The sequence below is a fragment of the Molothrus ater genome, chromosome 3, assembly GCF_012460135.2.
Source record: "Molothrus ater isolate BHLD 08-10-18 breed brown headed cowbird chromosome 3, BPBGC_Mater_1.1, whole genome shotgun sequence".
Lineage (NCBI taxonomy): Eukaryota > Metazoa > Chordata > Aves > Passeriformes > Icteridae > Molothrus > Molothrus ater.
The window spans coordinates 28,231,415-28,257,529 of NC_050480.2; the positions used below are offsets into that span (position 1 = coordinate 28,231,415).

The 26,115-nt window shown below is 45.3% G+C and overlaps 1 protein-coding gene across 2 annotated transcripts in view; it reads left to right on the top strand.

The window, feature by feature from the left end:
• LOC118685632 (uncharacterized) overlaps positions 1–26,115 on the top strand; it is a 60,857-nt gene that overhangs the window by 18,202 nt on the left and 16,540 nt on the right. Inside the window, exons 2-4 of one of the 2 annotated variants that reach the window (XM_036381262.1) lie at positions 555–630; positions 1,900–2,390; positions 25,661–25,714. In XM_036381262.1, the coding sequence (XP_036237155.1) occupies positions 555–630; positions 1,900–2,390; positions 25,661–25,714 (621 nt within the window). The remainder of the gene's footprint in view (positions 1–554; positions 631–1,899; positions 2,391–25,660; positions 25,715–26,115) is intronic. The other variant, XM_036381263.1, reaches the window with a different exon arrangement.

Below are 26,115 nucleotides of genomic sequence, written 5' to 3' on the forward strand. Positions count from 1 at the left end.
CTTTTATTTCTATTAAATACCTCAGGCTTGGCCTGTAGAAAAGCAAGGTGAGTCTGTTCTGTGGTGGATTGTGTGTGAACTTCAAAGGGGAAGTGTGGGTACATACACAGGATGGCCAAAGCTAACGTGCCACTTCCATTTGTGGGTGCCTTGCAAGTGCTGTTGACAGGATGTGTCTCTATCTCGACAGTGGAGATTTTGGAGATTCGGTTATCCACGTGATGTGGATGTGGTAGGCCATGATGGTTGTAAGCTACATGTCTGGGAAGTGAAAGGCAGGATATGTTCATTGTACTTGGGAAAGAGCTGACAGCGCAGCTCTTGTGGTGGAAGCAGTGGTAGTTTGTGTGTTCTGTGTTGCTGAAAGTAAGAGGATACGATGGGAGGTTGGGGCTGGGAGATGAGGATGTGCACACAGGAAGGTGCTATGGCTGGGTGTGTGTGGTTAGGTGGGGTGGATGCCTCCAGGATATGAGGGGGAGGGTGGGGGAAGTGGCTTGGGCAGCAATATTCAGTGTTCATGATGAAGCCTTTTCTTTCTCCTTGTCCCCTAGATCTCCTATCCCCTAAGTGATGAGGACAGCGATGACTCTGAGGGAGAGAACCAGGAACTTGCTCAGATCGACAGAGGTAAAGGGATGAAGATAGAAGGATCCCGGGATACTACGGCTGAAGTCAGTTTTTCTTTTCACTCGTGCTCTTGCAAGTGCCTCCTTCTCAGTCCCCAATGTACCACAAACAGATGCATTAAATCAGTCACCTTTGAAGCGTTTGGGACCTCACAGGGAGAGGCTGGTGTTATCAGATGCTGCAGTTGCATTTTTACCACCAGAAATAGACATTGTTAACCATGTGTTAAAGTCCCAGTGCTCTGACATGGGGCAGAGATGGTCCACAATTGTGCCAGCAGCAGAGCTGGGACAAAAAATTTATCTTCTATTCCATGCTTTTGCACTTGTGTCATCTTTGTTCTGGGTTTCCTCATCCTTGCTATTTTGAGTTTTAACCTTCAGTTTATTCATTCCCCTGGATTCATTCTTTGATTATCTCTTTCCCATCCTCCTAGACTGTTGGTATTGTGCAGCCCCATTCTTGCATCTAGTGAGAGACTCTGTCTAGAGATAGAGAAGATACAGGTGCTCTGCTGTTGTTTTTTTTACTTGATATGAAGTAGCTTAGAGCTGCAGGTGAAATCTGTAGTAAATGCATCTCTTAAGTTATGCTAAGTTTGCCATTAGTGTATGCCCTGTGCCCAGGTTCAAGCAGATTCTTATGCAGAGGAAGCAGAAGTTCAATTCCTGACCCACAGGACTTGTCCTGTTAGAATTCAGATCCCTGCTCCATATGCTCAGCAGAAGAGATAAAGCATGCCTAGATGAAGACAGGCTCTCTTGTGTGACAAGTCTTGTAATAGAGGTCTTTGATTTCCAGAAACCAGATCTCATTTATTTGAGCCATAAAGGTGACTGCTTAGGATAGTGTAACTTGGCTCGTCTGCCCTGAGAACTGGTCACTAGAAGTTAATGTTTTTGGCTAGAGGCAAGTGCCTAGCAACACATCTGTAAGCTCATGTCTTCTCCACCTTGAGGAGGTGAGGTGGGTGACAGATCTGTGTTCTTTCTCTGGAACTAGACTTCCAGGTGATGGTTTGAAAGGGATGACATGTAGTGACATGTAGTAGTCTGGTCTGGAAACTTCTAAAGGGAAGCATTCAGCTGGGGGGGGGGGGGTGGGGGGGGGGGTGGGTCATTTCATCTGGGGAGGAGAAGGTGGAGAAACAGTTCAGAAGTTTACTTGTGAGGAGATGAAAACAGCAGGTCAGGAGGAAACACACCCATTTTATATAGGCTGTGGGACCCAGATGTGCTCTGCCACTTCTCAATCTCCTCCTCCCACCAGAGAGAAGACGGAATTGTACCCTGACTCCTCTGGCCACCAACCAGCTCCAGAACCAGGATAGCCAATGCTGCAAGGTTCGGGCCCTCTTCCATGCTAGCCTTGACCGGCACAGCTCGGAGGAGGAGCTGGAGCGCATCAACCGGGAGTTTGCGGCGGAGAAGCGGAAGTGGTCGCAGGTCAGCCGGCTCACCTGCTGCAGCGACGGCAACAACGCCTCCTCCAGCGACGAGGAAGTGAAGAACTTGTGCGCCATGTCCTTCCGGCCCGTGGCAGAGCAGGCCGATGGCCTCCAGGCCAGCCCCAGCCCCGTGCTGTTCAGTGCCTCCCCTCCCAAGAGACTGCAGCCCCTGGTGCGGAGCCCGGCCTCCGGGCCTTTAATCTTCACCAGCGTCGGGGCGGGCCTTGAGCAGGTCATGCCTTGTAAGAGACATCGACAGGGATATGGGGATAAGGTCAGCAGGCCCAGCCTTGACCTGGAAAAAATGCAGCAGGTAAGGCAGAACTTCACGTGAGGAAAGCAGCATTGCTTGACAAAAAGGCATGGTAAGCAAAGACAGAAATGGCTTATTGAGGCGAGTATAGCTGTGCTGTGAGGGTCCCGACGAAGGAGGAATGATGAGGAGGACTTTATGGGTATGAGAAGGCGAATTAATTACTTTATTACATTATTTTATACATCTAAAACTGAATCTGCTAAGCACTCAACTTTGCACACACTGCACTGAATCTCATGACTGTCACTTGATAGTCCTGACACACACACACACTCTTGGCCCTGATGGGCCAAGGAAACCAAACACTATGATTTTGGGTAAACAATCTGCATATTGCATTCTACTTTTGTACAAACAGAGGTACAGTAAATGATAGGAATTGTGTTTTCTTTCTCTGATGTTCTGAGAATATTTCTAGGTTTCACATTCTTGGGAAGAATTTGTGCCTTGCTTTTCTCTGTGAAGAGAAATGTGGGGCTACAGGCAAGGATCAGTAAATTCATAGGGTTGCTTCTTGTGGTCATGTCTTTGGGGCACACTTTCAGGGTACTTCTGCTGTCTGTCTAGGATAAATTGGGGTAAGTGTAGATACCCCTCCTGAGAGGTAAAGGCACTGCTGCTTGGGTGGCTCCTGCCGTGTTTGGGCTGTCCTCTTGCTACACCAGGAGGAAGGCAGCACTTGTACTGTCCAGTTCATTGCATGGCACAGGAACAAAATCACTGGCATTTGCTTTCATCAAGTTACCACTGCTTCCATGATCTGACCTATGCCACTTACTCAAAAATGAATTAATTGCTCAGCATGTATCAAAAGAGCCTTTGGTGAAAGTGGTTGTCAACTTGATGATGATAGGAATTTCTGCACTTGTTGAGCTCCTTGGGCCTAGATCTCTTTATGCCTCCTAGGAGTTTTATAGCCATGTAATAGACTTCTTTTTACCTTCTTAACATTTCACAAACTGCTTACAGTTTGTTCTAGATGCAGTTACTCTTGATTTTGCAGGACTTTAGTTTGGCCTGGGACTGAGGTGTGGAAATGCTAGAAGTTTGCCTTGTCTCTGCAGAGCCTGGGAAATGGGGCAGGCTGCCCTGTGCAGTTCCCATCTGGCGCCTCTCTTTCAAAAGGCCTTGCTGTAGAGTTAGTATTTCATGTCTCTTCATTATTTTTCTATTTGCACTGGCGTAGTGTCAGCTTAAAAGGATATCTGCAGACATCTGCTGGCCCTGGTACGTTGCAGTAAGTTAAAAACAATTATTTTCAGTTCTGAATTTCCTCTCATTAGGAAAGAATTTCACTGCCTCTGGTTTGTTGGACGTAGTAGTTTTAACCTTGCTTGCAACAATTCCTTTAAGCCTACAAGATGGACCCACTAAAAGAAAGGACTATGCATTTATTTTCTGAGAACCCTAAAAGTGAGATTTCTATTTCCCTATTACATTGTTGGTTTTTCTCAGTCCTGCTGGCAGCATACCTCCCATGAATACATAATGTAGAGACTTGTGCTTTCAGTACGGTTTTCCTCACCCCCTTTTCAACCTTCTAGCCAAGTTTCGGCTCACAGAACATTCAAAAGGCCCAGTCTTGCATTTCACATCACCCAAATCTTCTACTGATACTGACAGACTTTAATTAGTCTCACATCCTTACAAGAGAAGAAGAAAGCTGCGAAGCCTGTGCCCAGCCTTCTAGTTTTTCACAGTGCACATAAAATGGGAAAATGTTTCTTTTGGCCCAGGTGATTTCTCTGATTTGGATGCCAGGCATAGCATCTGCCTGCTCTCCCTCAAGCATATTTCAGCTCTGTCTTCAGGAGTGTATTGATAAAGGTTAGGGGCTAATTTATACCAGGCTTCCAAACTGTTGTTTTTTTCTGGGAAAACCTTTTGAGAATAATTTGCTTCCTTGTCCATTTGCTCTCTACACTTCTGGACTAATTGTGGCAAAGATTTTTGCAAAAGAAGTTGAAACCTGGAGTGGAGGTGGCAGTGTGTTTTTAAAATAACATTTTTACTGTGGATGTCATTAACATTCCATGGTTGTGGAATCCATGTTATAAAGAAAGGATAGTCAGCTGGTGGATTTAATTTGACAGAAAGTGCACTGAGGGCACAACATGACATGACACACACATGCACAGTGAGATGCAGTCTGAATATTTTATTTGGTCATTTGTATTTTTATAGCTCTAATTGGTTAACTTTCAGCCAGTAACATCTTGAAGCTTTATGATGAGTCTTTGCTTGCTACCTGTACTTATTTCTCCTATGAAAATTATTCAGGGCCCCCATTTCCCACTTATAAAATGGTACCAGGGTGTTTGTTTTTTGTCTGTTTCCATTTCCCAACAAAAACGGCTCTTATTAGCTGCCTGGCAGTGTGTGGCATCCTGTGTTTCTTAGTCAGGTAAACGATGCATATGAGGAATGTTAATATTAAAGAGGCTACTCTAAGGCTTCATCTGAGCTCTGAACATCAAGCTTTTCTTGCTTTGTGATTCTTATCCTTCCTATCATATGCTTGCCCATGAGAACGCAGCTGAAAAGTTTATCAGCTAGACTTTTTTTTAGTAGCAGATGTGGCTTTCACTCTTATCCCTGAGCCTTACTTCCCATCCCTGCAGCTCTGTGCAGCTGACAGATGACAGAGTATCAGGCAAGATGAATTTGTGCCTGAAGCAAATGTGCTGTGAGATAAGAAAACACTTTGGGGGTATGATGTGGTATGGGTAACTCAAGGGTGGATGAAGAGATGCCAAGTGCTTTGCATCAAATTCTGTTTATGTTGGATGGTGATGGAATATTGGTCCAGAGGGTTGAGGTGTAGAGTGGCTCTGTGTAGGGATGTCTTTTTTCTTCCTCCCATGAGTTGATGACAAGTGGTATCCAAATGTGTCCCTGTATTCCAGTGATTTGGTGCCTTTTGGTAAAAAAGAGGAGCAAATTTGGGAGACAAGTGGGTTGGGGGCAATCAGAGTGCTTTTTAAAAGTTGGGAAAGTGCTGTCCTTTCTTAGCATGTGAATAAATGGAAATCTCCATCATCCATGCCTTCCAGTTCAGCCTCCTGCAGCAGGGAAGGCTGTACCAGGAGCAGGTTTAAAAAGCCCTGTTTTGGTTAGATGCCAGGCTATGCCTCTCCAGCTTCACAGGGTACAGTAATTCAGTCCTTCTGTGTCCCAGACATGAGTTGGGACTGTTGGCAGATGCATTTCCCACCCTGGCTGGTCAGCTGGCCACCCAGTGTCTCCCTGTTGAGGCCGAGCGAGGATATTTCAATGCGCGCTTTTCTTCACTTCTCCAAAGGCCTAAAAAATGAGCTCAGAAGGCTTCTATTCTTTCCCTTAATTGGGCAGAAATGCCCTGGCTTGTGCAGACACTCGCTTTACTGCAGTGAATGCCCTCTCCAGGCACCCCTTGATCATGGTCCCTGGGCAGACACATCATTGCATGCTGGCCCTGCTGCCAACCACTTGCTATTTAATGAAGCCTGCTGCCACCCTGCATGGCTGCTACCACTTCAGCATATCTGGCTTTTTTGGCAATGTTGAGAGCACAAGGTCAGGGACAGCAGGGACATCCTTGGGTTCAAAGTTGAAGGCTCCAGGTTCACCTGAGGCATAAGGAAGTCTAGGGTGTCACAAAGACTTCTTGGAGCTGCTGAGCTCATTCCCAGGGGATTAATTGGTCTTGGCATGTTGTGTAAACAGAGAGGAAGTAAAGGATCCTCCTGTGCCATTCAGTGGGACTGCCAGGAGCACCTTTGAAATCTACTTAAAGAAGCTTGTGAAGTCGGAGTGTAGCATTTGCAGGGAGAGAGATCTCCTGGGGGGAGAGCAGCTTTGGGGTGGTACAACAAGCAGTCCAAATTCTTTGTGTGGGTAGGTCCCTGATATGGAAAGCACAATTTTGAAGTACAAGGTAAAGAGTATGGGTACATGGGTATAATTCTAGGTACGCTGCAAAGTGATTAGATAGGTTTCATGTCTTGCTCATAGCTTTCTGCTGTGGTTTGCCTGCTTGTATGAATAGACAGAATCAGAAATTCACAGAATATCTTGAGCTGGAAAAGACCCACAAGTTCAAATCCTGGCCCTGCACAGGACAGCAGCAAGAATCACACCATATGCCTGAGAGTGCTGTCCAATTGGTTTTTGAACCTTGGCAGGGTTGGTGCCATGGCCACTAACCTGGGGAGCCTCTTACAGTGCCCAGCTACCCTCTGGGTGAAGAACCTTTTCTTATCTCCAACCCAAACCTCCCTTGACATCGCTTCAGGCCATTTCCTTGGGTCCTGTCACTGGTCACCACAGAGAATAGAGCAGTGCCTGCCCCTCTGCTTCCCCTCATAAGGAAGTTCTAGACTGCAATGAGGTGTCCTTTCAGTCTCCTTGTCTTCAGGCTGAACAAGCCAAGTGATCTCAGCTGCTCTTTATTTGGTTTCCTCTATGGAGCATCAATACCATTTTCTTTTGGAGGCTTAGTGCATTCTTTGAAATGCAATGAGATGCTAGGATGAAAAAGGCTATCTGAGAAGAGAAAAATGCATCCTAGGCTACCATTTGGATTGTTCATTGTAGGCTCTGCACCCCCTTTGGTGGGTGACTAGTTTCAGTGCAAGACATACGAGTGGCTCTTCATCTTGACTTGACACTGGATAGAGTGCCTGATGAGAATGCTAATTTGGGTTTAGCTGTGTGATATCAAAACTATCTTCTTTCTGCTGTATGTTTCAGTACTGGCATTTTGGTTGGACTGAGCATTGGTGGGGTGATCAGCACCCCATCAAGACTTCCTTTGAGTCCCTACTGGTTGCACAGAGGCTGCAGAACAGCACTCGCCACACGTGACCAAGGCCCCAGTGAGACCCTGGTGCACTGTGGTCTGGGCTTTGGGCTGCTAATGGCTCCAGGGTTAGCTTTCCATATCCTTAGCACAGCTGGGTTTTGCCCTTGCCTGTCTCTCCAGGACTTGACAAATAGCTTCCAGATAGCTTCCACGTGTGAGCTCGTGAGTCCTTTTCACCTCTTGGCCTCCCGTTTGAATCCAGGCCTTTTCAGAATTGTTACCATCTGTTTGCCCATCTGAGCTTCTCTCTGTGGTGAGAGGGTGCCAGAAAATCTAGTGCTGGTGGTAGATTCAGCACAGTCTGCCCTGGGTCTCTCTTTCCAGAGTGACTGAGTGGAGTTCAGGGGCCTGTGCTGAGCATAATTCTTAAGGGGCCCAGTACCAGAACTTGTCCCTCAGGTGCGGGAAGTTGGGCCATAGCAGTTCTTTGTCTGTGGGCTTGTTGAAGCAACATAGTAAAGAAAGTGTTGCAGAAACTGGTTGCATCAGCGGAGCATGAGAAATTCTGCTTCTGCTAACCTCCTGCAATTTTGCTTTAATTTTTCACCCCCAGAAATATGCTGCAGCAGCTGTTCTTCCAGCACAGGAGTGCCTGTCTATCTCAACCCTGACAGTGTTTGGCACTGAAGTGGCCAGCAAACAAATGTTGTGTGTGGCTGCTGCAAGGCAGTCTTAGCATGAGGAAATTTGGAGCTGAACATGATCGATGACATTGTCTGGTCTGCTTGCTTGTGAGGTTGTAGTTCCATGGTGGGAGGCTCTGGGACTCTAGACGTGTGCCATATGAGTGGGAGATGGGGCATGGTACAGGTGTCTTGTTCTTTGCATCTTTGGAGGAGCTGAGGAGATGTTCTCCTGTGGTTTGATCTCTGTTGTAAAGACTGGCTCAGTGCTGGCTAGCTGATGGTCAGTTTGCTGACATCATTGATAGTCTGACAGTGGTGGGGAGAAAAACATGCTGTCTGGGAGGTGCAGAGAGACTCAGTAGCAGGGGAAATCATGAGGAACTCCACCTAGCCCCAAGGAGGTGATTATGACTCTGCCAGGCAGCAAATACCTCTGTCTCTGTGTCTCTTAAGTGTTCCCTGGATGGTTATCTAATTCATGCAAAAACATTAGGAAGTGCCTGTGTACAGCTGCAGCTGGATGAATCGGAATGTAAGAGAGGAGTAACCCATGTACAACTTTGCCTAACTGCTTCTTAAAAAGCATAATGATTTCCTCCTGGAAGAGGCAAGTTGACTATGTTGTCTTTTCACTGGCGGTCAGGTTCATCTTGCTGCCAGCTTATAAATGCCAAAGGCAAGGCAGGCAGGATAACCTAGTCCTGTTCCTGAACTCTCAGCATCAACCAGAGTACCAGAGATTAGAGCATTCTCACAGAATGGTTGAGGTTGCAGAGGCCCTCAGGAAGTTATACAGCCTGGATGCCAACAGCTTCTCCACGACGATCTGTTTTCTCTGTGCATTGTTGAAAAACAGAATTCATTTTAGTGCAAGTCCACTCCATGGCATCTGTTGATACTGTGTTCACCTTTCAGGTGTACTGCTAGCAGACTTCCATTCTGAGCACACACCTCTCTTTGCACCTCTTCCATTGTTGTGTGAGCCCTGGCACAGAATGTGTAGTCCATTCCAAGAGCCAAATGCTTCTGTTCTTCTCCTTTGATGTTTTCCTTCCTTTTTTTATCTCAGTGCATTTTTGTTCTGTTTTTGTAACATGTGCAAAGGGACAACAGTTCAAGAGGGAGATGGACAAATGAGCTGCTGTCTGGAAGTATTTATCTGTCTCTCTTTCCTGGGCTATGTGGCTGTGTAATTTTGCTGCCTTTTCCTGGAAGCTTGCATGCTGGTGAATATGTCCATCTGGAATACCAAGGGAGGGTGAGCCAATAGCTAGAATATATGCTGAGACATCTGAAATGTGGTTCCTTGAGGTGCTACTGTGAATCATGAAAAAGAGGAGGGATTAGGTTGGTCAGGGTCATTTGGATAGCACCAGAGAGCTTGGTTGAGCAAAAGGAAGATGAAGGAAAGAAATTTGATGTGGCTGAAGTTTGAGAAGCAGCAGAGATCTGTGGAATAGGAACGTTAAGAATGGCAGAGACAGAGGTAGAGAGAGTATTTTTGTTGTATTAAGATTCCCAAAGGGACAATAATAGCACCTGGCACCAGTGGCAGAAAATTATGAGCCCGAGGTTCAAGCCAAGGGTTTATCATTTAGATTGGCAGGCTTGCTGGCTACCTTCCCAACCCTGCTGCCTTTCTTTTTTTCCTCAAAGCTCTAAAGCCTGGTAAGAAGGTATTAGACTATAGCTGAGTCTTTGGCTGCAGTCCAAAGAGAGGAGATCAAATGGGCATATGGCACCACTGGCATGTGGCCTTGGGATGTGACTCAAGGAGAAGTCCTGAGTGATGCTGTGTAGGACTTTGAACTCTTGGTCTGACTCTGATAGTTAGGTAAGCCTGGGAGGAGCAAATTGGGAAGGAGGTAAAGCACTTCCACCTGAAAACATCTGCCAGAAGCTCTGCATGTGAATGGACAAGGTTGGGGTTTTGACCTCTAGCATTTTGCTCTCAAAGCACCACATAGAATGATTCCTACTGAACTAATTGAAGGAGGAGCCCAGTCTTCCATATCTGCTAGCTGTGTTTTATGATGGGCTGCCAGCTGGCCACAGGAAACATCACTCAGCAAAACCAAGAGCTCCTAACTGCAGCAACAATACAACTGGTTAAAATGTGATTGGATGTGGTGTGAGCAGCAGTCAGAGAGTGGGTGCTGGATTGGATCCCCAAGGGTGGCCATCCTGCAGCATATCACTGTTCTTTCTCTTTTGTGTTGACTTCTGGTCCTTTTCAAATAAGGTTTTCTGAAGGATATTTTCGTTCTTGTTTTGACACAGTACTGTGTAGGAGGATAATGTTGGCATGTTGTTTCCCAGTCCCTGAGTTCAGCCCAAGTAATCTCAAGAGCCTGACAGATTAAGAAGTTTTGCTGCAACCTGTGTATATATTTCAACAACACCAGCTTGGAGATGGTGCTTGAAGTGAAGGTCAGGACTTTCTCTGCAGCGCTCTTCTCTTCTGCAGTAGCGCTGGATTGTCCTCACCTCCCCCAGCCTTGATGTGTCTGGACGGGAGGGGCTGCCTGGGCTGGGACCTGTGTGGCTGTTGAGTTGGCCAGATACCTGTCCCTGCCCACTCCTCCCTCAGCCTGTGGCTCACTGTGATACAAATATCTCATCCTTGCCTGAGGAGAGAAGGAGTCTGCGGGTGGCTCCACCATATGCTGTCACTGCCCAAACTGTGTTTGGTCTGTGGGTGAATGGATCTCTCTTCAGCCGTAATAAGTTGCGTCTTTTGCTTGTGATAGCGACTTCTGAAAAGAGAGAGCCTTACAATTTCATTCTTTGGGTGGCCAGTGAAGTGCCTTGAGGAAACTGGAGAGGGTGAATGGCTATTTAGAAACAGTCTGGTTATTGCTCGTATAGTGCAGAAAGCATCTGATGGTGGTGGCAGTTTTCTGCTTGCTTTTCTGACTGTGTTGTATAGGTTAAGAAGCTGAAATAAGCAGTAGAGATAGATAGTTTGTTTTTTTTTCTCTTTGTTCCTCCTTTACCACCGCTAAGTGTTGAATTCCCTTAGAATTCAGCAGCCACAAGATAACAGAGGCTGCTGTTGCTTAGTATTCAGATGGTTATAGACTTGTTCAAAGCACTAAAAAGAAGAGATGGTAGCAAGGAATGGAAAACAAAGAGCTTGGCTTTGCTTAGCTCTGTGTCTGTGAACCAAAACACCTTCCTTGCCAGCATGGCTGGGCACTGGTGTCTGAGAGGTGACACGGCTGTGCTTTGCACCCAGCAGTCTCCCATGGGGCACTGCCCATGAGTGGGAAGAAGGAGGGGGGTGGGAGTATGAGTGGTAACAGCAGGAACAGGGCAGTCATGTGATGGTGCTGATTAATTATTAATACTGGGTGTTTGTGCTCCAGTTTGTCACCACACACGGAGAGCAAGCAGCTTGTCCAGAGCATGTCTGAGTCTTGAAAGCGTAACAGCCATTACTGCTCAATAGGCAGAAGCTGGCTGAGCTTTTAAGGCCAAGCCTGTGACTAGAGTAAACACTCTAGGAAATGTTGTATTTGAGACAAGCTTTGGAGTGGTAGAATAGCCAGCCTGGCTGTCAACAACACAGCTGTCCTTGGCATGGGCTGGGGTTTAGCTCTGATTTTTGCCTGAGCTCTGAATAACCTCTCCATTGTTGGCTTACATGAGAACTGCACTGCTGGGCTCTGCTCGCGCTTTCTTTCAGCCTGTTGATGTCAATGGCAGTTTTGGGCATTGGTCCACAGCTCATCTCACGGGGAGGCGCTCAATAGAGGCATCTACTTCTCATGTAGATGGAGACTGAGTTAAGCCAGAGCAGATTCCCTTGTAAAACTCCCTGCTCTTTTCCAGAGCTGTGAGCCCAGATACACTTCTCGTTGAGCTGCAATTTGTATAGAAGAAATGCTGACCAATAAGGGGTTTGTCTCTCCCTCCCTCTTCAAGCCAAAAAAATGTAACAATGCTTTTTTGAAATTAAAGATTTCAAAAGCATAGGTGTTCTGGGGGCCAAAGGTAAATTGAAAATAAAACACAAATGAAGACACTTAAGAGAAACCCTATGGAACTTGCTGGTTTTCCACATTGCAAACAGCCTTTTTGGTTTCCTGCTGGACTTGAACTGCTTATGCAAAGCAGTTTTCATAGGAATGAATTCGTAAAACTGAGCTTTGTCTAGGGTGTTAGGAACTTAATGTAAATGAAGTCTGTGGTCATGTCTATACTAAGAAAGGCTGTATTTTTAATTCAAAAACATGCTTGTGCTTTAAAATCCTGGCATATGCTTGTAAGCTATAATTTCACCTTCACATGTTTGATTATGGAAAAAACAGGTTGATCTGCTGTACAATGGATAAAGCCCTCAAATGCTTTGCAAGTTACTTTGCAATCTTATTGTAAGCATGCTCTTATTGACAGCATAAACGAAAATTTGTCTACCTGTGGAGGCTTTAGAAACTCCCAATCTTGCCTGTGACTTCAGAGGCTCATCAAACAATCTTATAGGCTCTACCATGATGGTATGTGGGCATGTTATGATAAAGAAACAAGAAACAGTTTTTAAAAAATCATTTTCCAAATTTCAAATCTAGTGGATCTGTGTAATTCCTAATACAGATAGAAATATCTTTAAAATAGAGCCAGTCAGATGTCTGATTTTTCTCACTTCTGTAAGCCTGTTCCTTGTTATGTTCCAGGTGATGTGGTTTGCAGCTGGGAGGACCACCATTGGTCAGGGAATGCCCTGAGTTTGTTCAGGAAAGTTTGTTACTGCTACTGTTTGCTCTATGTGCCAGAAAGACAGACAGACCTCACATAAGAACATGGTGTACCTGAGTGGATGATAAGACTGTATATTGATCATACTTTAAAGTGAGTCTTTAAGTTGCAGTGCTTTGTTCAGAGCTCTGGTGGAAATAGCACAGCGAGTTCATGGTATGTTTATTTCCATTGTACTACTGAATTTGGTGTGCTGTCCAGTCAAGCTCTTAACTAACTTTCAACTTAATATAATTTCATGTTTTCCTCAGAATGACATAACCAACCTCATTAGTTTCAAATTATTGTTAGCAGAATGAGTGTGATTATGAGCACTGGAAGTGGTGCTCTTGGAAAATATTTTCTAAGCAGAAAGATTTATAGTACAACTATTCTAGCATTCTTACCTCTTTTCTTTCATGGTACACCAATGTTCTATCCAAGCCTGACTGCTACAAGAAGTGTGAAAGGCATTTTTGCTGTGCTAGTTTGTCCTGCTGCATTTTGCAAACTCTACTATGGGCAGTTGTACTAAGCAGCCCATGGACTCTCTAGGGCTGAGTGACACGGTAAAACCACAAGAAGCTGAAAAAAGCCAGATTGCTATCTCATGATGGGGCTGCTGCTAGGGTTAGAGGTAGAAAGCAGCTGTAACTACTGCTGCAACTGTGACACTTGCCTGTGCTGCTCAGTCCACTGTATAAAACTCTGTACTGAGCTGAGGCACTGGTTCATTTGCTTTCCAGATGCAAGCATGCAGATCATTCAAACACCCTCAAAACTATTCATATATATGGATGTAAACTTTTGCTTCTGTTACCAACCTTACTCTGCGGAGGATCCTAATGAACTTGGCCTTGGGACATTCTGGTCACTTTTTCATGTGTTAATCTGTACTTTGCCTTTCTGCAGTCTGTGAGTGAAGGAGCCCTCTTGGTCCTAGGGCATGACTGTTTTGTAAGTGTGAGATGGACCAAAATCCTGAGCTGAAAGGAGGAAACACTGATATGATTTGTGCATTAAAACTGATGCATGTGTTATGAACAATGACATGTGTTATACAGGTTCTGATATGACTTGCAAGCTATTGAGTTGATGGTTCATTTCCAAATATTTGGAAAGTGGATCTTGATGCAGACAATGCAGTGGCATGCTTGAGGGCAGCAGTTCTCCAACAAATACTTCATGCACAGCTCTGAGGGTTGTTGTGCTCTGCTAACACCTGTTTAGAAGAGCAATTATCTGCTTCCAACTCTGATGGTGCCTCACTGCTCTCATTTAGGGGAGTTTCAAAACGTTGGCAGAGTAATGTGTACTCTGCTGGTACCCATGGACAAGTAGAGAAGCTGATGCTCACTCAGCTCATTGGCGTGTCCAGGGAGAAATACTGATTGTTGAATTGGTTGTATTGTTTTTTGCACTGGAAGTGGTTCCCTGGACCAGCTTTACACCATCTCAAGCTATGTGCACTGTGAGGATGTGAACAAAAGGATGCAGAAGGGTATCAGAATCTGCAAGTGCTCATCAGCAGCACTGAAGGGAAACATATGCCTCCTTAAGAGGAAGGACAGTGCACCAGGCAGGAGATACTGGCTCCTCTGGAATATTTGCAAGCTGTTCACATGGGTCCAGGCCTAGGCCAGCCCTTTCACAGCTGGTAGGTCGAACCCCATCACAAGTTCTGAGTTTCAACACCCAAGCACCACCGAGCAAGACCCCGTGTGCTGTGCAGTGTTGTGCTGTGAGGCACGTGTGGGCAGGCCCTGCTGCATGTGGCCATGGGAGAGCAGTCTCCAAATGCAGTCATTAGTTATGTTCTGCATAAATGGATTAGCTCCCTGGAGTAAGAGGCCTTTATCCTATTAGCTGCCTAGCTGCTTCAGCATGTTCCCTTGTCACTAGTGTGTAAGTGAGGTTCAGTGGGGAAGAGGAGCAAGGGGATGAGTAGGAGATTGGGTGGGGAATGTGGGACCAGTTGGGTTACATCATCATTTCTCTCTGTGGTGATTAGTGTTGTACTGATCCCACTACGTGGATGTCTGTTTGTAGGCAGAAATGGTGTCTCAGGTTTGTTAATCATCCTCTGGTCTCTAATTTCTAATTTAGTATTTGTTTATTTTCACGTGCTCATGCAAACACGTGAGATTTCCCCAACAGGCATAGTCATGTGAAAGGAGAATATGCTCAAATATTTTGCAGGACAGTGCAGACATGATACATGTGTGTGTCTTGTAAGGAGAAGAGGAGGAACTCTGTCGCCCTGTGTTCAGAGCCTGAGCAAGCCCCATGGCTTGGGATGTTTGCTCTGTAAGACGGGCTTGTTTTGGCTTTCCAAAGCTGTTTATATAGTCAGTCTGCATTTGGCTTTTTCAAAGTTTCCCTGCTGTCCATGAATCCAAGTTCTCATCTGAAGATGTGACCCTTATGTGTTTTCTGCTACAAGTTCCACTTGTGAGTGCTCCCAGCAGCACCAGATGAACCCAAGGCAAGGGTTCCCCCAGGGTAATGTCCTTTGCACTCAGCTGGAGAGCGTGGGAGGCAATTCAGAGCCACCTTTTGAGGTTCCTATTGTGAAGATCCAGGCCACTGACAAATCCTTTCTTCATTTAGTGCAATGAGTGTATCTCATGTTGCCCTATTTTTGAGAAGCTCCACTAAGACAAATCCTCTGGCTAAAAATCTCCTAAAAATGTACATATTCCAGGTTCTCCTCAGAGAAAACCCACTAAACTCCACTGGATATTTTCTGTGGTGGATTAGGTGGATTTTGTGTGGGTCTTATACCTCCTGAAAAGTTCCTTGTGCTAACTTTAGGGCAGGGTTTTGGACTGACAAACAAGCATTTAAGTCCAAGAATTTTTCCTTTTAAACATAAATGAACATATGAACATCTAAATGTTCTAGTTGTGTCAAAACCAGGAAGAAATTGGCTTAAAAATCTAGAATTTAAACCATTCTGGGCTGGTTGTTTTAGCCTAATTTTTCCTTTTGCCATCCACACACACATCTATCCTTTCATGTGGCAAACCTGTGTAAGCATGCAGTCTCTTCTGGAAATCTGGTGTTCTGTATGCCTGGCTGCTCACTTTGTGGCTGCTGTGCAAGAGGCCCTGTGGCATGCACAGAGCATTTGGAATATCTTGTAGTTTTTTCAGTTACCCAAGCATAGAGTAAAAGCACACACTTTTATCTCAGTGTCCTCTGGGTTTGGAGCAGCTGTCTGTGGATTCTCTTCCTCTCCATGTCCCTGTAATGTCACAGCTGACAAGAGTTGGTACCTTTCAGTTATTTTAGTGTTTTTCTTTGTCTTTCCCAGGGTGTACAGCTGTGTGATTTTCAGAGCTCTCTGTATCTCCCTGCTTAAAGGGAAACTGTGTTTATGGTATTGCCTGACTTGTGCTGATGTCTTAACCCCTTCTTGGGGCACTTGGGGACAGCAAAAGGTGGAAGAGTCTGGGGCTGCTTGTTTCGAGCCCCCAGCACTGCCATCTCCCATGTGCTGCAGCAGCAGGGCTGAGGGGAATGGGATAAAGCTGCAGGAGGCAGTGTCCCTTCTGCTTAGCTGTGTCTGAAAAGTCTGTGGGGAGGGAGAGCTTTGGAGTCATATCTGAGCCAAGGCCTCAGTCAGAAGTGAGATAAACTATAGAGACATCAGATGATATGTTAGACTAGACTGGACATTCCCTGTGGACAGCTTTGGAGCCAAGGCCAGGAAGGAAGGGAGGAAACAGTCACGTTGGCCGCCCTGAATTAAAAGCTTTGTAAGCTTTTTCTCAGGAGCTGCTACCATGCCTGCCAGCTGTGAAACCAGACCCCCCAGTCCCTTTGCACCCCTCCTCCTTTCTCAGACTCTAGTGAGCAGGAGGGGCAAGCCTGACATTTGAACTTTGGTAGCTTTGGCATGTGCAGATGAGTGATAGGGAATTAATGAATCCTGCCCTTTCTTTACATTTTTGTTACTCCACAGGTGCTGGAGTTTTTGGTCAGGTCTATTTCCTGCACAAATGGAGCTTTGGGTTTTTTCCAGGCCTCAAAGAAAACTCAGTGACGGATTTGGTGTTGGCATGGAGTGAATAGATGAACCATCTGATGTACCCTGCAGATCAGCAGACTCAAGACTCTGCCAGACCAGCAGGGAAAGCGGCTGCTAAGCCAGAGATGCTCCATGGAGAGTGTTCACTTCCTCCATCCCCAAATTCCAGTCAAAGGGCTAGTGGTAAAAGTGCCAGGACAAATACAGCCTGTTTTATGTGTTCCTAAAGGGACAGGGCTTCTGTACAGGTCCAGAGTATATCTGGAAACTGTGTGCCACAAAGAAGACAGAGGAGCAGTAGAAAGCCAGAGTCACCTACAGACAGGCAGCCAGTCTGTTTGCTTAGACCACAACTGTGTGAGTAGGTAGCTGTGTTTATGTTAGCTGTGGCTCTAGTGTGATATGCAGGGAAAACTTCAAAAAACAGCCTGTAATTTGAATAATTTGATCTGTTCTCTGGGCCTTGGGAATAGTGGGAATTCAGAAGTTCTGCCAGGTGGCAGACCTTGCTGGCCAGACTTCAGCTGACTCTCTTCTGCAGCAGGCATTGACCAGGCCAGGAGCCTGGTGCCACTTTGCAGTGGTCACTTGCACAGAGCCTTTTTGGGACTGTGGTGCAACTGGGCTGTGCTTATTTAGAGAGCAGTTACTGGTAAGACTGACTTGCTGTTCTGCCAGTTCGTATTTGCTGTAGGCTCTCACCCATTTCTCTTCAGCAGTGATAGCTGAGCCCTTCCCAGTAGTGCACAAAATGAGGTGATTAATGATAAACATGTTGGAAAGGATTTTGGTGACCACAGGAATTACTTTGTTTTGGTTTTCATGGTCCACTGTTTGCTGAGTGCAAGTCCTTGCGGTACTTGCAAGGACTTTATTTGTAAGGCCTTGCCTGGCTTTTTTTTTTTTTAATTTGAATTTGTTCTCAATGATCACTTAATAAACAGCATTTCCTCTGCTGCCTTGTGCAGATGCACTAAGCTGTCAGTGTTTGCACTATTTGGAGGCTGTGGATTTTTGGCCCTTGCTGGCAGAGGTGCTGCCTGGATAATTGGGACTCCCATCTAGGTGGAGATGGGAGCTCTTTATGACAATGTTGAGAGACTCAACAAGTGTTGATGTTTAGAAGGAGCCTCAGATGGACTGAGGATAAGTGTGGCAAGAAAAGCTTGAATGATTAATTCAACTGAATATTTAACTAGAAGTAACTTTTGAAAGAGTTAAGAGGCTTTTCAGGATGTTCCACACTATCACCGCAGTGTTTGGGTGCTGGGGTTTGTTTTTGTAGGAGGGGATTGTTGGCCAAACCATTTGAGTTGGCCTGTATTCTAAAATGCCGTGAGGCTGTTTAACTTCTGGTGGAGAAGTCTGAAGACTGTGACTATTGACAATTGTAATTTAAAGCTATGGCTGAACTATAGCCTTCCTGTTGCTGTGCTGCTTCAGGGGCTGGGCAGGGAGCTTGTGTCTGTGTCTGACACATGGATGCACTGTGTAGTGGCTTTGCATCCCTGGGCACAGACAGTGGGTGATCCCTGGCACAGGGCATCCCTGGTGATGCAAATGCAGAGTACCCTCAGGTGCCTGCTAGGAAAGCTTGGCCCTCTGGTTTGTCTGCCAGTTTAAGTCATGTCTGCCTGGGAGCCTGAGCCTGGATGGGAGTTGGTGTCAGCTGGAGTTGCTTCAGCTTAAAAGCAGTAAGGAGGAGCCTGTGACTTACTGTTCTTTCTGTACAGTTTTTGCACTGTAGGGCTCAGAGGTGATGCCCATGTCCTAGCAACACTTCTCAGCACCAAGGAATTAAAAAAAAACAGTCCAAAATCAACCTACAAAATAGTTTTAGGGTTTTTTTTGCCTGTTATTCTCCTAAACTCATTGGGACAGCAGACCTGGCTGTGCTCCTTGTAGAAAACTCATCACTGTGTTTGCCAAAGGACAGGAGCCATGGCCCTGCTCCCTTGTGCCCTGCCACGTGGGCATGCAGCACTGCTCTCCTGGTGGAGGATTTGTCTACAGCAGCAGGCACGGGGCTCTGATGTTTGAGCCTGAAGGTGCATGGAGCTGCTGTGCTGGGAGAACACTGAAAGCCTCAGCCTGGCTGCTGACCTGGGGCTGTGCTGGCTTTCACAGCTGGCCTGTGTAAGCACTGACTTTGGGGGTAGCTGCTCCCCTGCTTTAACTCAGCCTGTGCTCTAGGAAGGGCCTTGCTGTCCCAGGGTACCTGTTGCTGATTCCCTGACTTCTGGGATGCTGGCTGGGCCCTCCCAGGGGGCTCCCCTGTGGTCTTGTGTCAGGAAAGAGAGATGCACTGGATCTTTTCGGTCTTGAGGTTCTTGATTATTGTTATCTTATCTAGAGTTTTGCATGCTGTCCACACAAGGCTCAGCGCACTGGAAAAGCACCGCAAAAATGGCCAACTATCTCTTGTTACAGGGTCTTTTAAAGCTAAACTATCCAATTAAGAACTGACACCTAGATTACTTCCCTTTTTAACCCCATATCTGATCCCCAAAAGCCTGCAATGTGGACTTTTCCACCCAATTACAAAATGCCACCCAAATCCATGAAGAAGGAAGAAGTAAAAGAAACACGAGGAAGAAGCCCAGGATGGCACCTTGTGCCCTCTTACTTCCAATCACTCCATACTAAAAATCCCAAAACCTAAATTTCCCACCTAAATGATACATCTACACTACTCTCTACAATCTACTTCCCACCCTAGTGGATTCCAGTCTATTCTGGAGTTTAGGAAACTTTCTCCATGAATGAGAGTCAAAGTCAGTGTTCCCCTGGGGCTCAGGGCACCCCAGAGCAGACAGGGAAATATTCCCGCTGCCCTGGGTTCCCACATTGCTGGGTCGCTGTTCTTCAGCAGCAGCAGCAGCAGCGTGTGCCTGCCTGCCTGCCCCACTGGGGAGCAGCTGTGTGCCCCTGCCCCTGTGCCCCCGGTGCTGTCCTGGTGCCACGCGGTGGGACGGAGGTGGGACCCGCTGAAGCAGAAGCCCACAGGCACAGTGTGCAGCACAATGGCCACTTTGTGCAGCACCCTGACCTCCTCTGCCCACTGCGCTGCAGCTGCACCCTGCCCTGCCTTAACCCTCTGCAGCTCTCCCTGCCCCAGCAGTGCTGGGACAGGGGCCGGGCTTGCAGCAGCGGGGGAAAGCTGTTCCTGCTGGCCCAAAGCTGGCTCTGAGGGCTGCTAGGAAAGGAATGGGGCAGGCTCTTTGCTCTGAAATGCCTTCCCAGGGGAGGAGGGCCATAGGGCTGTGCTTCCCTGGCTGGCTCATTGGGTGTAATGGGATTGGTGTTGGGCTGGAGCTCACGTGTAAGCATTGCCTCTGCACCAGTATCCACTTCTCCTCGCTGTCCCGAGATTGTCTTATTGAGGCCCCTTCAGTCCTCTGCTTAATGGGCCATGGAGCTGCCTCCCGGCCTTGCTGTGAGGCAATTTTCTCTGTGCACATTGCATCACTGGGCATGGTTTTTCCCCTTTCATCAGCCCTCTGCTGTGGCTTAGAGTGCAATTTCTCCTCACACTGTACTGTTTCTTCTTTCAGTTCTTTATTTTGTTTGCTTTTTTGAACAAAGCAAACACAGCAAGCAGCATCATTGGTCTGTTTCTCTGTTTCTATGCTAGACATTCAAGCTTGGTCTGCCTTCTTGTTCCTGGAAGACTCTGGACAACTGGGAAGCTGGCTGGTAGGGTTAACAGCATAGAAATAAACAGGGGTTATGGAGCTAAGGGGGCTTTTTTCTGAAAATTTGGACTGTGTAAACTTTGTATCCTGTCAAGAACCTTAAGATGTCAACAAGAAATGTCCGTACCTTTAAAGTGCACTCGTCCTGTGGAGTATCATCAGCAAAACTAAAGAAAGTCAGACTTCTGGCCTGCTTTGATGTTCATTGGAAAGTCTGATCTTTAAGTCAAATTAAAGCACAGTTACTGAATACAGATTTTTTTTTTAACTATGAAATCTCTTTCATTAAGCAAGTGAAAACCCCTGCAACATTCTTATATTGTAACAAGCTGATTGTATATCAGTATGTAGCATTTGATGAAGTATGTCATTAAATGATGAGTTATGTTGAGAAATTGAGAGTTCCTGTGCTCTTTTGCTTGAAATAGGCTAAACTAGTCTGAGAAAACCAGTAGCAGTTGAACTGCATCCAACTCTGGACAGGCTCCTAGGTTTAAAACTGTGACCAGATAATAAAATTAAATAAATAATAGCAATTTACACCCCCTGCAACACTAACAAAAGAGTTGTTTTGTTTGTGGAGGTAGTGAAAAAAAAAACTATTCTAAAACCAGAGTTGTGTGTATAAAAAGCAGATGTAAGATGAAAAGTGTTTATTAATATCTATTAATGTAAAATATTTTGCATTGTATGCTGATTTGGGAGCTTGTTCAAACTCTTTAAACATTTGAAAATTAAGTTGTGATGCCTGTCTTTAAACTGTGCACTGACAGAGTTTTAAATACTTAGTTTTGAACTGTTGCAGCAGTGTGACATAAATTCATTCGTCTTGGGGATATCAGTATTCCTAGAGTGATCTTGCATTAAGAATGCCTGTAATTTGATTGTTAATATATATTACAGTCATCTGGGTGGTGCAGTTTGTATAGAATAGTTCTGTGGTAGCTTTTGTGCATAAGCAAATGCAGGCATTCACCGTTTCCTTCTGGGTTAGTTCAGAACTGCTCAGGTCAGTGTTGGGGGACTTGGAGCACTGCTGCTTAAGCAGTTGGAGGTATTTCCTGGAGCAAGGCTGGCCTGGAGAGCTGTGCTGCAAGAGAAGCAGGACTGGTGGCCCATCTCTCCTCTAATGGGGGTATTTGGATGTGGCAGTGATGTGCAGCAGAGCCACATGTGTGGCAGATCAGGGGTTCATTACATTTCATTTGGTGAATATGGGGTCTGTTATTTCCAGTCCCTGCAACTTTCTTTTGAATCCAGGCTCAGGACTGAGAGAGTCTCTGGGTTATGAGCAATAGGTGAGATTGGTGGGTGGGTTCTTGGGCTGAACTAATTCTGCTGCTTTTTGGAGGGTTAACCCTGAAGTGTTTCAATTTAGCTTTGCTTTTAGAGCGAGGCATAACTCTTGTGTTCTCAGAAAGGCTTTAACATTTCCTTAGACATGTCATTTCCTCCTTTTAGTAGAAGTCACAGTAGATAGTAAAATAAACTTCCCTTCATGCAAAAAATAGTGCTCCCAAGCTGTATTTTTCAGCTCTGATGCTAGCAGTTCTGTCAGAGACCTGCAAGAAGGACTTTTTAATTGAAATTGAGACGCTGTCTCTTTTTCTTCCATTTCATTTTCTGCAGGTGGAAGAAAGTTTTGGAAACCATACCCTATGGTTTTATTCTCAGCTCTACTACTAATATCCTCCGTGACCTTTGACAAATCTCTGCTCTGCTCATTGTCATAACTCCCAGAAAATAGCTTGAGGAAATAAAACTGCACTTTTACATTGGTGTAGTAGTTAGGAACGATCCCAGGGTTACTAAATTGAATGTCACCTTTCTTATAGGCCGTTTCCCCTGCTTTAGGCTACTGCAAGTCATGTAGCCAAATGAATGTTATTTCAGCTCTGCCTTGTATCTGTGTAAATAGGAGTTAATGAGTTGCTGCATCTCGTGGTTGGTTTGTGACGTGGAGGTCTCCAGAGGGAGGATGAGGAGAGGCTGCCATGGAAAGTCCCTGGCTGTTGCTAGGCAGCACTGCATTTTAGCTTCCCTGTCCGAAAGTCTGCGCTCAGGTTTGGCAAGAAAAGGGAAGGCTGACGGATGGAAAACCATTCAAAGATGGCTCGACTTACTTTTTAAAGCATGGCTCTACTGTGCTGGGTGCAGAAAGTGTGTGGCTGCAAGTGAGGTGGAAGCAATTTGATTGAAAAGAGTAACATTTGATAACTTGCCGTCCATGTATTCATTCTCAGCTGTAGGATCATGTGGCTGGCTTGCTCTCTATCTCCAGCTCTGTTTCAGATTTTACTATGATGTGGGATCTGGAAGCTGTGAGAGTGCAGCAGAAGTGGTCTTGCTCTGGTTTCAGTCTAAGTGGAAATAAGAGAGCTCCAGGGAGCTTCATATGCTGCGGTTTATGCTCCAGTTTAACAGCCTGTGGATGAGGGAATGTCATGTTTTTATTTTTCTATTTAGCTCATCAAGAGGAGTGCCAGGAACAAAGAGGGAACATAAGAGGAATGAAAATGATGTAGGGTGTCTTGCTCTTGCTGCACAATGAGACCTTTGCCAACTGTAGCAGTAGTGTAACGTATGGTAAGATTCTCAGATAATTAAAGCTTATCACAACAGCATCACTAAAAGAAGACTTCTGTTTTCTGCCAGTAGAGTAGGACTTGGGATACAGCTGAGCACTTGAATTTCTCTTGGAAGAGTCTGGCTGGTTGTCCCATCTACCTACAGGCTAGCTCAAACCTTTCATTCACTCTTTGGTGTCATTTTGTAATTTCTATCTCTGTTGGTTCTCCCTGTATGTTTTAATATAAGGCCAGGATGGGTAAATATCTTGCTGCCTCTCTGATTTTAGTTGGGAAATAATGTCTTTTGTTGCACCTTGATGAAGTCATGGGGACCTGTGGGTGTGGTGAAATGCCTCGCATGGTCACATGGTCCCCATGCATTTCATCCCACTGGACTGTACTGGAAGGGGTTTCAGTTGCTCCTTGGCCAGCAGAGCTCTGTTTTTCCCCTTTCAGCAGAGGATTCAGTGGTGCTACTGAGGCAATGTAGAATTCTGTGTCACAGCCTCACTTCATCCTGGCTGTTCAGCCAAGTACCACTATAAAGCTCAGCTTTACAGTAGCCTTGGGAAGCTGAGGGTCTTGCTTGAAGTCATATGGTATGCAGCAGGGTATGTTCTGCTCTAACAGCATTCTTCCCTTAAAGGATGTGGCTCAAAATCATGAATCCTTATTCTAATTTTCATTGCTCAACCTGACTTTGTCTTGCACATTGTATCCCACCTGTGGCTTGAGCTGTCTAGCCTATCCTCCTCATCCCACCAGCCAACATTTCACAGCACCTGGAAGAAAAACTGAAGGAGAGACCAAAACTTTGCAAGACCTCACAGCTCCTCACTTTGACCTTCCTTGCACTCTGGGTTTTGTCAGCCCTACCAAGGTCTCCTTCCTTCTCTTAAGAAAGAGGGCCTTAAGAAAGGCAGAAGAAAGAAACCTCACAGCCTTACCATAGTGCCTTGCAGCCTGGCTGGGAGCTGAGTCCTGCAATATTTTATATGAATTCCCAGGATTACTTGTTTAGTTGGACAGCTGTGGGCTGGGCTAGTTCAGTTCAGCAGTTCCCTTTGTCTCCTGCCTGGTTTGTGCAAAAAACTGTTGGGTCCTTTTGGGTTAGAAACCTTGGAGCTGTGCTGCCAGGTCAGACCTGGACCAGAGCAGTCAAGCATGGCTACTGTTGAGCCCTTTGAATAATGGACACAGCAGTAGGATTCACCTGCTTAAGGATTAACAGAAAAAGCTCAAAATCCTTGCAGCACCTCCCTTCTTCCCACCCCATGCATGCTTGGATAGTAAAATACACTGTCCTTGAGCCCCAAACTATTCATGTGAAAGTTTCAAAGTGGGGCGTGTGTGTGCGCCAAGTTCTGGATTTTAAATCAAAGAGTCTGATGTGCTTAGAAATGCTGGGTGGATCTCTAACTCCCTCTCCAAGTTCTGGGCAGTAATGTGGATTGGGACTGCAAAGACGTGCTTATGGGATGTAGAGTGACAGAGGGTGGTGGAGGAATGGAAATACTTCCCACCTCCCAGCAGTACTTTCTACTGGAAAAATAATAAATACTTTCACCTAAGCACTGACTTCAGTTTTGGGATGGTGCTTTTTCTTCTGAATTTTTTGGAGGTTGTTTGTATGTTTTGGATTTTTTAAGCTTTTTGAGTTTCCAAGCCTCCCTGTACTGTGTTGCTTTTTATCTTGCTTTGTGCTGGAGAAAGCAGAATGATAAAAAAACAGACAAAAAGAGAGAAAATAGAAAGGTCTCACTATTTACCACTCATGTTGGTAAAATGGTGGGATGTCTTTCTACAGCCTTTAAGAGCTTCATCTGAAAAACACTTCAGTTGCTTTGTAAAAGCATGTGGTTGTGGGGAGTGCTTTCCCATACTTCACTCAGCTTTCCAACTGGAGAAGTGTTAAAAGCAGAAGCGAGGAAAATCTTTTATTTCTTTCAAAAGCTGATGGAGAAGATTCTTCCAGACATGTCTCCCTCACCAGGTTTTTCAGTATGAAAAATACAGTTAAAATATTTTTTTAATGAAAGGACTGTTCTCTTGAAGCTTTGTTTTTCCACTTGGGAGTTGTTTCGTGACAATTTTTGAGGGGAAAGAATGATTTTTTTCACTTGCCAGCTTTCAAACCACTGCCTCCAAACTGGGATAGAACTTCAACTCACCTGTTTATTTTTGTAATTTCCCAGAATAATTGCTGGTTCAAGTATATCCTGTTTGCTAAGTTGTGTGGTTCATGTTATGACAACTTTAATGACTCTTGCAGTATATGGCAAAGAGATTTAGGACTGCAGGCAGGTGCTTTTTGCCTTTCTTTTTTTCATTCTAAATAAATAAGCATAATGAAAATATCTGTTTAATAATGGGAACATCCACATTTACATGAAATAGACCATTTTTTCTTTTGTAAAGGAAGATAAATTCACCTGCTTCAGGGCAAAATTTAACCACTAATTGATGGAAATGAAGAAGAAATTTCCTTTCAGGCAGTTGTTCTATCTATTTCCTTGTGAAATTTCTTGTATGTTCCTTCAAAACCTAGGCCAGAGGACTCTGTGCAGGATGTGTGAGACAGTCTCAGATTAGGTTGATTTACTTGCTGGCCACCTTTGGTAATTCTTAATCTTTCATATCTAACTTAACCATCCATCCATCTTGTTTTAATGAAGTTTTGATTGAAAGGGACTCCTTACAATATCCCTCTTTCTGTTCATTCATGCTATTTCTACTAATTCCTGGATTCTACTTTTCTTTCAGAAGATGCTGCTCAAGAAGAATTGTGGAGCGAAGACTAGAGTAATTAAAATTCGTGTAAGTTGCCCTTTTCTGGTGCAGTTCCTTCATCTCCCCACATATACCTAATGTGGTTGTTCTCACTGAATATCTGTGTCCAGAAGATGATTTCTGGGGATTTCTTGTGGCTTGATCAGCTGCATAACAAAAGTTGCTAGTGTGGAGTATAGAATGTAGTTGCAATTTAGGTTAGGTGCTGACAAGGCTAATAATACATTGTCTTTTCTATTTTGGAGACCGTGGTTTCAAATCTTCCTTGGTGTCAAAGTCTACATCCCATGCTGTGAGTTCATACAGCATAGCTGTCTGGTAGGGTGTCATCTGGATCCTTCTTGAGCAAGTGGTGTTTGGTAGGGGTGAGAGGAGAAAAGGGATTGTCCCTGCATGATGCACTAATGTTTGCAGAACCAGGTGGGATA